The following is a 12,419-nucleotide window of genomic DNA, read 5'->3' as shown; positions in this document are numbered from 1 at the left end:
TAGACGGACATGCTGAAGGTTGCAACTACACTACATTCACACTATAGTCTGTACGTTACACCAGGGAGTCTATAGAAGCTAGACGAACATGTTGAAGGTTGCAACTAGACTGCAACTACACTACATTCACACTATATTCTGTACATTACACCAGTGAGTCTATAGAAGCTAGACGAACATACTTAAGGTTGCAACTAGGTTGCAACTACACTACATTCACACTATAGTCTATACATTACACCAGGGAGTCTATAGAAGCTAGACGGATATGTTGAAGGTTGCAACTACACTACATTCACACTATAGTCTGTACATTACACCAGGGAGTCTATAGAAGCTAGACGAACATGTTGAAGGTTGCAACTGCACTACATTCACACTATATTCTGTACATTACACCGGTGAGTCAATGTATTTTTTTTTCAGTCCTACAGGGGTTAATTGACAAGTTCTTAGCCTCACAGTCGGAACTTAGAAGCAGAGAAATCCTTTGTCGTAGACATGATGTCGTTGGTGTATGTCCACAAAAACTTGAGTCAGCTAGGGAAGTTCTTTCCCTTTGACAACTCGGTAAAATAAGGACCAATCTGTGACTTTTGGAAAATGGACAAACTCAACGAACGTAAGGTGATCAAGTACTTGCATAAATAGAAATTTGAGGGTTCGTGGGTAGGTGGTTATCGGCTAGGGGGAGAGAGAGCGATTTACAAACCACAGAATGATGTAAACATAGCCAAAACAAAATGACTATTTGACAGGTACAGGATGTGGAGTAAGAGAGTGAGTGGGTACGATTTGTCAATGCTTCAACTCTAATTATGTGGGTAAACTTTCCAGGAAGTCAAACCCAGTCCACAGGAGCAGAAACCTTACCGACCAGGCTACTTTGCCACGCCCATAACTATATATATACTGATGAAATCTGAGACGTATTTACCAGTGTGTAATGCATGGGTAACTATGACATGGAATAAGATCTTCACCCAACACACTCTGCACATCCCTGCTATGCTGTTTTACGAAGTGGTGTGTAACACGTCAGCTTCAGCCTTCAGTAATACTTCAATACAATCTGTAGATCCTACACATGAAGCTGTATGCAGTGCTGTGTCACCTGTCTTATTCTGTACATTCACATCAGCCCCAACCTTCAGTAACACTTTAATACACTCTGTAAATCCCCTCACTGCTGCTGTATGAAGTGGTGTGTCACCTGTATTATTCTGTACATTCACATCAGCCCCAGCCTTCAGTAACACTTCAATACACTCTGTAGGTTTAAACCATTTTGCTGCTGCTGCTGCTGTATGAAGTGGTGTGTCACCTGTATTATTCTGTACATTCACATCAGCCCCAGCCTTCAGTAACACTTCAAAACACTCTGTAGATCCAAACAATGCTGCTGCTCTACTATGAAGTGATGTGTCACCTGTATTATTCTGTACATTCACATCAGCCCCAGCCTTCAGTAACACATCGACACACACTGTATATCCCCTCACTGCTGCTCTATGAAGTGGCGTGTCACCTGTATTATTCTGTACATTCACATCAGCTCCAGCCTTCAGTAACACTTTAATACACTCTGTAGATCCCCTCGCTGCTGCTGTATGAAGTGGTGTGTCACCTGTCTTATTCTGTACATTCACATCAGCCCCAGCCTTCAGTAACACTTTAATACACTCTGTAGATCCCCTCACTGCTGCTGTATGAAGTGGTGTGTCACCTGTATTATTCTGTACATTCACATCAGCCCCAGCCTTCAGTAACACTTCAACACACTCTGCAGATCCAAACAATGCTGCTGCACTACTATGAAGTGGTGTGTCACCTGTATTATTCTGTACATTCACATCAGCCCCAGCCTTCAGTAACACTTTAATAGACTCTGTAGATCCCCTCGCTGCTGCTGTATGAAGTGGTGTGTCACCTGTCTTATTCTGTACATTCACATCAGCCCCAGCCTTCAGTAACACTTTAATACACTCTGTAGGTTTAAACGCTTTTACTGCTGCTGCTGCTGCTGTATGAAGTGGTGTGTCACCTGTATTATTCTGTACATTCACATCAGCCCCAGCCTTCAGTAACACTTCAATGCACTCTGCAGAACCAAACGATGCTGCTGCACTACTATGAAGTGGTGTGTCACCTGTCTTATTCTGTACATTCACATCAGCCCCAGCCTTCAGTAACACTTTAATACACTCTGTAGGTTTAAACGCTTTTACTGCTGCGGCTGCTGTATGAAGTGGTGTGTCACCTGTATTATTCTGTACATTCACATCAGCCCCAGCCTTCAGTAACACTTCAATGCTCTCTGCAGATCCAAACGATGCTGCTGCACTACTATGAAGTGGTGTGTCACCTGTATTATTCTGTACATTCACATCAGCCCCAGCCTTCAGTAACACTTCAATACGCTCTGTAGACACAAACAATTTTTCTGCTGCGGCTGCTGAATGAAGTGGTGTGTCACCTGTATTATTCTGTACATTCACATCAGCCCCAGCCTTCAGTAACACTTCAACACACTCTGCAGATCCAAACGATGCTGCTGCACTACTATGAAGTGGTGTGTCACCTGTATTATTCTGTACATTCACATCAGACCCAGCCTTCAGTAGCACTTCAACACAATCCGAAGATCCAAACAATGCTCCTGCACTACTATGAAGTGGTGTGTCACCTTTATTATTTTGTACATTCACATCAGCCCCAGCCTTCAGTAACACTTCAACACACTCTGCAGATCCAAACAATGCTGCTGCGCTACTATGAAGTGGTGTATCACCTGTATTATTCTGTACATTCACATCAGCCCCAGCCTTCAGTAACACTTCAACACACTCTGCAGATCCCCTCACTGCTGCACTACTATGAAGTGGTGTGTCACCGGTATTATTCTGTACATTCACATCAGCTCCTGCCTTCAGAAACACTTTAATACACTCTGCAGATCCAAACGATGCTGCTGCACTACTATAAAGCGGTGTGTCACCTGTCTTATTCTGTACATTCACATCAGCCCCAGCCTTCAGTAACACTTCAACACACTCTGCAGATCCCCTCACTGCTGCACTACTATGAAGTGGTGTGTCACCTGTCTTATTCTGTACATTCACATCAGCTCCTGCCTTCAGAAACACGTTAATACACTCTGCAGATCCAAACGATGCTGCTGCACTACTATGAAGTGGTGTGTCACCTGTCTTATTCTGTACATTCACATCAGCCCCAGCCTTCAGTAACACTTTAATAAACCCTGTAGTTCCCCTCACTGCTGCTTTATGAAGTGGTGTGTCACCTGTATTATTCTGTTCATTCACATCAGCCCCAGCCTTCAGTAACACTTCAACACACTCTGCAGATCCAAACAATGCTTCTGCACTACTATGAAGTGTTGTGTCACCTGTCTTATTCTGTACATTCACATCAGCTCCTGCCTTCAGTAGCACTTGAATACACTCTGTAGATCCCCTCACTGCTGCTGTATGAAGTGGTGTGTCACCTGTATTATTCTGTACATTCACATCAGCCCCAGCCTTCAGTAACACTTTAATACACTCTGTAGGTTTAAACGTTTTTTCTGCTGCTGCTGCTGCTGCTGCTGCTGTATGAAGTGGTGTGTCACCTGTATTATTATGTACATTCACATCAGCCCCAGCCTTCAGTAACACTTCAATACGCTCTGTAGACACAAACAACTTTCCTGCTGCTGCTGCTGCTGCTGCTGTATGAAGTGGTGTGTCACCTGTATTATTCTGTACATTCACATCAGCCCCAGCCTTCAGTAACACTTCAACACACTCTGTAGATACAAACAATTTGTCTGCTGCTGCTGCTGAATGAAGTGGTGTGTCACCTGTATTATTCTGTACATTCACATCAGCCCCAGCCTTCAGTAACTCTTCAACGCACTCTTCAGAACCAAACAATGCTCCTGCACTACTATGAAGTGGTGTGTCACCTGTCTTATTCTGTACATTCACATCAGCCCCAGCCTTCAGTAACACTTCAGTACACTCTGTAATTCCCCTCACTGCTGCTGTATGAAGTGGTGTGTCACCTGTATTATTCTGTACATTCACATCAGCCCCAGCCTTCAGTAACACTTCAATACACTCTTTAGATCCAAACAACGCTGCTGTATGAAGTGGTGTGTCACCTGTATTATTCTGTACATTCACATCAGCCCCAGCCTTCAGTAACACTTTAATCCACTCTGTAGATCCCCTCACTGCTGCTGTATGAAGTGGTGTGTCACCTGTATTATTCTGTATATTCAAATCAGCCCCAGCCTTCAGTAACACTTTCATCCACTCTGTAGATCCCCTCACTGCTGCTCTATGAAGTGGCGTGTCACCTGTATTATTCTGTACATTCACATCAGCCCCAGCCTTCAGTAACACTTTAATATACTCTGTAGGTTTAAACGTTTTTTCTGCTGCTGCTGCTGTATGAAGTGGCGTGTCACCTGTTTTATTCTGTACATTCACATCAGCCCCAGCCTTCAGTAACACTTCAATACGATCTGTAAATCCCCTCACTGCTGCTGTTGTATGAAGTGGTGTGTCACCTGTATTATTCTGTACATTCACATCAGCCCCAGCCTTCAGTAACACTTTAATAAACTCTGTAGGTTCAAACGCGTTTTCTGCTGCTGCTGCTGAATGAAGTGGTGTGTCACCTGTATTATTCTGTACATTCACATCAGCCCCAGCCTTCAGTAACAATTTAATACACTCTGTAGGTTTAAACGCGCAATCTGCTGCTGCTGCTGAATGAAGTGGTGTGTCACCTGTCTTATTCTGTACATTCACATTAGCCCCAGCCTTCAGTAACACTTCAATATACTCTGTAGACACAAACCATTTTTCTGCTGCTGCTGCTGCTGCTGAATGAAGTGGTGTGTCACCTGTATTATTCTGTACATTCACATTAGCCCCAGCCTTCAGTAACACTCCAAAACACGCTGCAGATCCAAAGAATGCTGCTGCACTACTATGAAGTGGTGTGTCACCTGTATTATTCTGTACATTCACATGAGATCCTGCCTTCAGTAACACATTGACATACACTGTATATCCCTGATGTGCTGCTGTATGAAGTGGTGAGTCACCTGTATCAGATGAAAGTTGATTCACACTTGCTCCTTTGGCCAGCAGAAATGACATAACATCTGAGTGTTGTCTACATGAGCTGTGAAGTGGAGTGTCTCCATTAGATGACATCATGTTAACAGTAGCACCCTTCTCAAATAACATTTTGACCATAGTCAAGTTCCCCACCTCACAAGCACTGTTTACAGCATCACCATCAACCTGTGCTCCTCTGTCTAAAAGAAAGTCTACCATGTCCTTGTTCTGGCTCATGGAAGCAAATCTAAGACCTTTCTGGTTATCCAGATCAAATCCTGTTTTCACCAGCAGTCTCACCACCCCTAAGTGACCATTTTGTATGGCAAGGTACAAAGGGTCACCATTTACACGATGCACATTGACATCCACACCCGTGTTAATCGCTTGTTCCACGGCTGATGTAAGGCCATACTTGCAAAGGTAATGAAAGACAGTCTGTCCTTCACAATCGCTTGCATTCAGGTCAGGGGCAAGGGCCAGAATCTGATCGACAAACTCACTGTTTTTGGTTTCTGCTGCTAACATGATCGGAGTTACATTATGCCGACCATATCTAGCATCCATGTCAAGCTTCATGTGTTCACTGATGTAGGTCAATACACTACAAGCAGCATTCTTGCACACCCCAAGTAAAATGTCACGCATTTCACTTTGGCTGAATGATATGTTTTCTTTCTCCATAATAAATTTGATCAGATGATGTGACTTGTTGCTTGAAAGCAATTTCAAAAATGAATGTGACTTGCCGGTTAAAACGTATTGTCTTGAAGAATTATCAGCTAGTTTCAGAAGATCAGGAACAGACATGTGACAGTTTGTCTTCAGACAGTCCATGAGCAAGTCAATAAACTCTGAATTACAACATGCCTCGTGCGATAAGACATGCAACAAATTGCTTCTCTCAATTTCAGTTGCAAATCTTCTAGCTAAATCTCGAGCAAAGGTCCATGAGATATTTGCAACAAGACCTGTCTCACTAGGAACATTTTCCCTTTGTCTTGTGGATGGTTTAAGACGAAGTCGCTGATGGATGAATGACAAACTACAATTTTCGATGACAAACTTTGATTGTTTTGTACTGAGTATTAAAGCAACACAGTCATATATAGAGGGATGGTCAAACATGTATGTGTCATCTTCCTTCTTGAGATAAGATCCAACCAAATCATCAGCAGCTGTTATGCTTTCATACGCAAGATTATCATCCTCCTCCAACTCCTGTCCACTAATCTTCCCATCTCTTTTAATCATAGCCATGAACAGTGAACGCTTTATCTTATCGTTAAGAAATTTATCCAAAGTCTTTTTGAGGAACACAAGAGGCATTTTAAAAAAATCTAAAACAGTCTCTGCTGAAAGTTGAGTCTGATCCTTTCCATATGTCGTGACAAACAGTTTACATACATGGGGAAAGCCGTGTGGACAGTCAGCCTGACATATCTGAGACACAGTTGACTCATCAAAGTCCATCTTTGTCTTTGTTTTGACATGAACATGCCAAATCTTCCTTCGTTCATAAGAGTCTCTCTGAGAAGAAACTTCCACAACATACAGGGGACTAGATATGTAATCTGCCATCTTTCCCAAGTCTGCCAGTGAGGATTTCAGCACATAGTCACGGCCTACGAGGATTATGATAGTTTGGTCTTTGTTAGGCGCCGTTCTTTTCAGCTCTGTTTGCTCATCTTTTGTTCTCTTTAAACCATTATTGATATTAGTGGACTTGTCTATGGAATCTTTTTCTGTATATTTATCAGGATCTTTCACATCCACAACAGGTTGTAGACTTGGTCTCCACTTGGCCCATTCTGCTACATCAAATTCCAAATCACCGAATATGTCATCTAACATAATGACAGGGTTAGTGCTGGCCGTTATGACCTCATTGAACTCCTCCGGCGACACCACCTGATACACTTGTCTCCCCTGAGTGTGCTGATCTTTGAGAGCCATGTAGGCTATTGTAGACTTCCCCTCTCCTGGTCTTCCTTTAATTGTCACCCATGTTGCTCCTCTGTCTAGTTTGTCTGTCACTTTCTGCAGGCCTTCTGTCTCCACCATGTCTTTAGTCCACGACTGTATCCTGGATTCCGTTCTTTCTGTAAAACAATTTCATAATTGACTATATTAAAAAATCTATGATAAAGATAACAATCTTATTATTATGATAATTTATTCTCAGTTAAAGGAACATATTGTAGCCATCATCAAATAAGGTTTGACTCTGAGCATCCTTATGTTGACACGTGCCCTGCGAACACAAAATATTAAAAATATTATCTATCAAACTGATCAAACTGAAACATGTTTTCTCACAGCATTTCTCATTTCTGTGTAAGTTATTGTTCTAAACGAGATCAGACAGTTAAGGAAAGTAAGTAGATAACTCACTCCTGATCTTCTGTGCTGCAGTCAGTGGTTTCTCCTCTTCCTGGTTGGTTCGAGGTGCACCATCGTCCTGTGTTCCTCTAATGTTCTGGGTTCCGCCAAAGTTCAGATTCCTGGCGCCCCTGACTGTCACATCCTCAAAACTCTGCCGTACGTAGAAATTGTTGTACTGGACAACTGAAACAGAAACTGGGACTGAAGCCCTCACAGATGTTTTCCATGTTTGAACCTAGATATCTCTATAGACAACGATCATGAGGAGAGGCATACTACTCCATATTAGTCATTATATTTCCATTAAAGGTCTCATTACGTTTTCTAAAATGTCTAACCTGAAATAGAGCAGAGCTTACAACTCTCTGATCAGTCCGGGTGAGATTGTATTGAGGCTGTATACGGTTACAGTCACCCTGCCCAAAAATGTAGGCATAGATGCCACTGGATATTCCCTAAAAAGTGTCATTTGTACTTATCCTATTGTAAGTATTAGAAATCTGAACCATTAGTCATGTGTGTGTATCATGTAACAGCGCTCACCTGCGGGAGAATCCACAGGCACTGGTACCCCAGGTAGCCCTGATGACTGTATCTCTGATACAATAGATCCTGGTATTCTGGGAAGGGAGGATGTGGATGCTGGTGTCAGTGCTGCTGTTCTCGGGACTTGTGCAATCGTTGTTTCGGGGACTACACAAGACGTAGTTGTTGACATCTGTGTCTGACTTGTTGTCTGATCAACATCAGCAGCTGAAGCTGGCTGGAGTTGTGTCCCCTGCTGTAGTGCTGACATTACCTCTCCCTGTGGTTGCTGACAATATCCCACAATGTGTTGTGCTAGTGCCGTGGTGTCTATGATGGGAACAAACATGGCTATTATCCATTCGGATTAGTTTCAGGAAAACCTTATGGTTACTCAGCCAATGGCCTGTTCTGACCGACATCTTTATATCTCAGCATGTTGCAATAAAACACTGTTTTGGTTGTTTCCTAATTGGCGATGATTACAGTTGGATCGCAATGAAAATTTAGAGGACAGTTTTTGAAAAGAAATGTGATCAATTCATAGTTTAACTTCCGATGACATTATGGCAAGAGCGGCTGGGAGTAAACTATGGATTTTGATTAAGATGATTACTTGACATGGCTATTCATAACTCATATTGTGTTTCCATTATTGTGAGGCAGTATAGCCACAATGCTCTGTGGCTCACCTGAATTATGACGAAATAATTTAATGCCACTTCAGCCTATTAGTGTTATATCACATGTATGAGTACATCTTCCCGAGGAAAGGGAGTTAACTGACTCTAAAGTCCAGTTTCCAACTTTGCAGTACTGGGCTACGATTACTGTGCTCAATCTTAGCGCCACCAGTGGCTAATACGAGTTATGTCCCTTCTATAACCCTCCTGTTGACCAATCAGACTTGTTGCTGTCAAGAGGCCATCATTACCTAGCCTTACTTCCTGTAAGCATACATACCTTTACCTACAAGTTGGTACGACTGTTGTTGAACCGTCTGGAATTTGACCTTTGTAGCACATGCTCCAAGTTGATACATATCTTCGATTTCATCTCCCTCTTCTTCATCTGTCATGTCACCAAACAAACATTCGTCAGCACTCTCTTCATCAACATCTTTATTTCCTGCATCCTCCACAGTACTGCCTGATCCATCAGTGGTTCCAGGCGGGTTGTCCTCATCAATGCTTTTCCTCCTGCAATTTGCTGGTGTACATTCTTCACTGTCTGTGTCACTTTGACCTTTCTCCATCTCGGCCATATTCAACAACTTCAGCCACTCTAATCTCTATCTTTGAAGATTCTTCACTACTTCCTGTCTTTCATGAGGGTCTTCAATCTAAGTTGGCACCACATTCGTCATCATCATCCTACAACAAAACCGCCTAATGTGTACAACGTCTGTCTGCAGGACAGTCCTACATTTTCCGCCACAGCGCTGCAGCTCACCTGGATAAGGAGTCACGACAATGTTACCTTTCAGTATGGTCGAAGTAAGAAGGTAAAATCAAGGTAAAAAGGAGCACATATGTTGAACCCCACTTATTACACATTTACCAGATTTCATTACATTTTGATAATGACCACATAATTACCATAAAAAGCATTTCTCCAAATAGCCTCCGTCGTGTTTAAAAGATCCCACAGAGGCAGATTGAGGCGCCGTTGGACGCCATAGCCACAACATATTAAAGCTCACTTGAATTTCAGAAAAGCATATGAAGCAACATATTAAGGCTTACACAGCGTTGTACCTCATGAGCCAATTATAGGAATCAGATCGTAAACATGTCATCATTATATTTCGTGAGGTGCTGTTTCAGAAATACATTTCATGTTTACATGTCATATTAATCAAGGAGAAACAAGGTTTACTGTCAAAACAAACTCCCCGCAAAGAACAAGGGTCTACATGTCAAAACTTCACCAGTTGATTATAAAATAAGCATTAATCGTTACTTGATTTAAAGGTTCATTAATGTTATGTAAGTTCCTTTATGCAAATGTTGGAGGAGTACCGGTATCTTTGATGCAACAATGTCCTCACACTGAAACATGAAAGTTGGGCCATTCATCTGTTTCATTTTGAAAAAGATATATCATGAACTGTTCCAATTTCATTAAGAATATATCCCAAAACATGAAATATTATTTTCATTTGCGAATTTATCCTCCATGCATGTGCCGTCATCTTAACCATATAAGTCACCGATCAGTTATCGCCACTTTCCACTTTCCACTTTTTTTATTCCCAATCGTCGCGTTATAACAGAATAAAAAATTTCCCGTCGACCAACTGAACGAGTTATAGCCATCGTCTTAACAGCACGTGTCACGTGACCACCTGCACCACCTCAGTTATGCAAATTTCTTTTTCTATTTTTTCAGGTGTCACACTCAATTTTTGTAGTCAAAACAAATAGTAACACATGCTTTTATCAATTTATCGAAAATAGAGGGACCGCCCTCTCAACAGTTTATCATAAACCATCAGCCCTACGGTCTGGCATGTAACTGATGCACCCTGACACCCTGCTGTTAACCTCCCTGTACCGCTGCAGATGTGCAATAGATGCGCAGACATTTACAACTGGCCATTCTCGTAACCACGTGAACAATATGACATAATATCCTGGGTTGATTCCCTTAGCTGTGATTTCTCCAACTGCGACCAGTGACAATCCAATAAAAGAAAGACAGATTGCAATGATTTTTATCTGATCTCTCCTTAGTACATGTCAGTTGACTGCTAAGTTTACAAACCAATACAAAATACTGCACAGCAATTACAATGATAGTATGCAATAGAGTAGTAGTACAATATTCAATATCAGTATCAAATGCAAAATATGATGGAGGTGATAATAATGTACACCTATCTGCAACAGTGATCAAGCTTCCGAGATAGGCTCAGGCTGAACACAAGGGTGAAAAGTGATGTTCATATGGAAACTGGTCTTGATGTAATGTCAGATAATGTGTGATATAACTAGCTTCCAGCACATTCCACACAGTGCTTGACAAGTCCAGTGTCACTAGAACATCACATAATATTCTACATGTTTCAATAACGCTTGACATCCATCCTATTCGGGAATTTTACAGATAATTAAATATAATAACTTCAACACCACTACTTAGAATACATAATATTACATTCCTGACAACTAAACATTGTCCAAATACAAAGCAATGACCTTCTACTGAATCTCAACAGAAACAATGTAATACAGTTACAATCATTGTCTAACAATCGGCTACATGCCTTTATAACACTCACAGGAGTCTTTTTGTTGTTTTGTTGTTTGAAAACGAGCAAACATAAAACGAGATGCGATCACGTGCGCGTCGGGGAGTTGGCAGTGTTGCGGTTGTAGGATGTCGATATAATTATGTAAAACAATACGTAAGGCTTGCATTGACCAGGTTGTTCTTATTTCAGAATAAGTGCGTTTGCTTCCAAACAAAAGTTTGAGGTTATAAGCCTACACACGCCGTATTATAGATGTGACCACTGGAGCAGAAACTCCTCTCGCAGAATAAGCCAAGTACACCCGAGTAAGTTCAGGGTTACCGACTATTGCTTACAAACAATGCTTCAGAACAGTCCAAGTACTGGACCTCTATATCTTCTGCTGTTATTCGTCATTCTGTAATAAACAAGAATACTGAAACTAGTTTCGTTTCGTTTCGTTTTAGTTCAGTCATCTACGCCGAGTTGGGAGTCTTATGTCAGAATACACACTGTCCCATTCGTTCTCAAATTCAACCAGACATTGAAGAGTGTTACAATGAGGTATACAAACAAACATAACACCGTGGACACTTACTTACTGTGTTGTATGATGGAGAAATGTGTGGACGAAACCAGAGTCAAGACCCTCTACAAGGAAGCTGGAAAAACCTGTGCTAAATATAACTGTTTATAAGCTCCTCACATTCTGGGTAGGACAACGGAAGCAAGCTCCTCCACAGCGCTAGCATGCCTCGCTAAATAACACAAGCGCCACCCGACGGCAAGGGCAAAAACTGGTTCTCCAGGTGCTACGTGACGCAAGCTCAGGCAGATTAAGCTGGGCCCCGTCTCCAATGTCACAATTGCAAGTTGACGACGCGCATAGGGAGCCGGGAACCAGCTTACATGCAGATTGGCTTGTACTTTGGCCAATGCAAAGTACGAGTCTTTTTCCAGTCATGGGACGTAGCTCAGTGTGGCTTAACATGAAGCGGTGAGAAATGAATACAAATCCGTGTAACGAATAGGGGTACCAGCTCTATTAGCTTTCTATTAGCACCAGATATAAAACGGGTCTTTCTTCTTATGAAGGAAAGAGCACGTGAACTATCCAACAGTAAGTAAGTAAGTTATGC

At 42.0% G+C, this 12,419-nt stretch overlaps 1 protein-coding gene across 3 annotated transcripts; it reads right to left on the bottom strand.

Moving 5' to 3' along the window:
• Nucleotides 1–312: 312 nt before the first annotated feature.
• Nucleotides 313–11,953, bottom strand: LOC124121659. Of its 3 annotated transcripts, none has more exons than XM_048385100.1 (5): nucleotides 11,879–11,953; nucleotides 9,009–9,418; nucleotides 8,064–8,375; nucleotides 7,530–7,703; nucleotides 313–7,237 (listed from the first exon to the last, which is right to left on the bottom strand). In XM_048385100.1, exons 2-5 carry the CDS (start codon nucleotides 9,307–9,309, stop codon nucleotides 1,017–1,019), a joined length of 7,008 nt encoding a protein of 2,335 aa, XP_048241057.1. In that variant the 5' UTR covers nucleotides 9,310–9,418; nucleotides 11,879–11,953; the 3' UTR covers nucleotides 313–1,016. The 3 variants fall into 3 exon arrangements, with proteins under 3 accessions (XP_048241057.1, XP_048241056.1, XP_048241055.1); XM_048385099.1 differs by having other exon boundaries at nucleotides 11,883–11,951; XM_048385098.1 differs by lacking the exon at nucleotides 11,879–11,953 and having other exon boundaries at nucleotides 9,009–9,542.
• Nucleotides 11,954–12,419: the final 466 nt, after the last annotated feature.

This window comes from Haliotis rufescens, unplaced genomic scaffold (genome assembly GCF_023055435.1).
Source record: "Haliotis rufescens isolate VD_foot unplaced genomic scaffold, xgHalRufe1.0.p SCAF_53, whole genome shotgun sequence".
Taxonomy (NCBI): Eukaryota; Metazoa; Mollusca; class Gastropoda; order Lepetellida; family Haliotidae; genus Haliotis; species Haliotis rufescens.
The sequence above is the reverse complement of the archived record's forward strand: the minus strand, read 5'-3'. Positions and strand labels throughout refer to the sequence as shown.